The sequence below is a fragment of the Priapulus caudatus genome, unplaced genomic scaffold, assembly GCF_000485595.1.
Source record: "Priapulus caudatus unplaced genomic scaffold, Priapulus_caudatus-5.0.1 Scaffold32, whole genome shotgun sequence".
NCBI lineage: Eukaryota > Metazoa > Priapulida > Priapulimorpha > Priapulimorphida > Priapulidae > Priapulus > Priapulus caudatus.
This window is the reverse complement of record NW_014577093.1, coordinates 584,205-586,408: the sequence shown is the minus strand read 5'-3', so window position 1 is coordinate 586,408 and position 2,204 is coordinate 584,205. Positions and strand designations below refer to the sequence as shown.

The 2,204-nt window shown below is 54.7% G+C and overlaps 1 protein-coding gene across 1 annotated transcript in view; it reads right to left on the bottom strand.

Moving 5' to 3' along the window:
• Nucleotides 1-1,502: 1,502 nt before the first annotated feature.
• The window catches only part of LOC106816504 (sodium/calcium exchanger 1-like), a 126,979-nt gene continuing 126,277 nt past the window's right edge, over nt 1,503-2,204 (bottom strand). Inside the window, 1 exon segment of the mRNA XM_014821134.1 lies at nt 1,503-1,954. Within this exon segment, the coding sequence (XP_014676620.1) occupies nt 1,578-1,954 (377 nt within the window). The 3' untranslated portion in view covers nt 1,503-1,577.

Sequence of the window (2,204 nt, the reverse complement as noted above, 5' to 3'; positions counted from 1 at the left end):
TACATACACAGTTACACACACGAACGCACGCACGCACGCACGCACGCACGCACACACACACAAACGCATGCACACACCCACCCACAAACACAGACACACGAACGCACACACCCACAAACACAGACACACGCACATACATACACACGCACGCACGCACGCGCGCACACACACACACACACGCACGCACGCACACACGCACGCACGCACGCACGCATACACACACACACACACACACACACACATACACACACACACTCACTCTCACGCATATCAGCGCTAGCGTCACATGGCGTAGCGCGTGTAGGCAGCCGCCACACATCGCCGGGCGCTCAATGGCGCGGAATCAACTTCGTTACGATTCCCGAATATAGGTGGCGCTGCCGACGTCGGTTACCGCTGCAGCTCGCGAAGGAAAGACCTCTAGTGGCGTGCGGCACGTAGTTCACTGCACGTCTGCGCGATTCCAGCGCCGTGTCGCACCCAAAGCTGCTCCTCGCTGCTTCCACTATGCACACGATGATTTCACACATCTCTCACGAATTGCGCGTCTGTCTCCGATGAAGGGTGCTAATGCTGCTGCGGTCAGAAGAACCAACAGCACCAGCAGTAGAAACGCTTAGATACCACAGTCACGTTAGCAGCAGCAACAATAGCAGCAATAACAGCAGCAGCAGCTACAATAACAATAGCAGCAGCGGCACCAACAGCAACAATAACAGCAACAGCAGCAGTAGCTACAGTAACAATTACAGCAGCAGCAGCAGCAGCAGCAGCGGTAACAGCAGCAGCAGCAGCAGTAGCAGCAGCAGCAGCACTGCAGCGTGACTGCGGCGACGTTGGCTCTGTTGACTTGACACGCGTCAGCATCCCTTGCTGAAGAGCACTGATTGACACGTCATAACAATGCACCGCTATCGCCACCGTAAGGCGATGAGAGATGGCGCCACCACCGCATGTCTCTCTCTTTAGATATCACCGTTGTTGCACCGGGCCCAGCTGTAGTGTTACTCGTTTTCCCGCGAAACAAGTTTGTCTATCCGTACGTATTATCAAACCGTCTCACTCGGACACGGACACTGACGTCTCAACACTTGTTAGATCCTCTCGGTTCTCACCCAACCGAGAAGGGACCGAACTGACCTTCCGGGCCTGCCGGGGGCGCCACCCACGTCTGTCTCCCGCACAGACGCGCATCTCTCACGGACGGGCAGCAGGGGGCGCCAGTGACGGCACATGGAGATGCTGCATCATCCGCGTGGAGGCATACGGCTGGCTTAATCACGCTCTCTCTCTCTCTCTCTCTCTCTCTCTCTCTGCCTCTCATATAGCCTCTCTACTTCTGCCTCTCCATTTCTGTCAGTGTGCCGCTGCTGCCCTCTAACGACGAAACGTCATGGGCACACTGATGGGTGTCTCCCCTTCTCCCCTTCTCTCTGCCTCTCCTCCTGCCTCTCTGCTTCTCCCTCTTCCCCCCTTCCTCTGCCCCCTCCCTCCCTGGCAATGACGTATCAAAGGCACACAGCTGGGCATCTCATCAGCAACTCTCTCCTTTCTTCCTTCCCTCTCGATCTCCATCTCTACCAACCGGGAATGAAGCAGTAGGACTCGAGCGCTGCCATGGCGACGTAGAGCGTCCAGATTATGACGAAAAGCCCCGCCGTCGGCAGCTTGTAGAGCATCGGACCTCCGAGCTCGCCTCCGATGCGACGCACGCGCCGTATGAGCAGTATGATTATGATGACGAGAGCGAAGGCGCAGAAGAGAGTGACGGAGAAGGCGAGCGAGCCGGTCTCGACGATGAACTTGCTGTCGTTTGCCGCGTGGTAGATGGCGGCCAGCGACCAGGCGATGCCGATGCCGAGGAACACGTTGACGGCGTTGCTTCCCGTCACGTTGCCGATCGATGAGTCAGCGTACTGGTCGCCGATAGCCGCCACCTTGCTAGCGAACGTGTCTGCAAGAGAACGAGAGAGAGTTAGACAGAGGCAGAGGGAGAGGGGGGAGGAGAGAAGAAGAGAGAGAGAGGGCAAGAGATAGATAGATAGAAAGATAGATAGATAGATAGATAGATAGATAGATAGATAGATAGATAGATAGATAGATAGAAAGATAGATAGATAGATAGATAGATAGATAGATAGATAGATAGATAGATAGATAGATAGATAGATAGATAGATAGATAGATAGATAGATAGATAGATA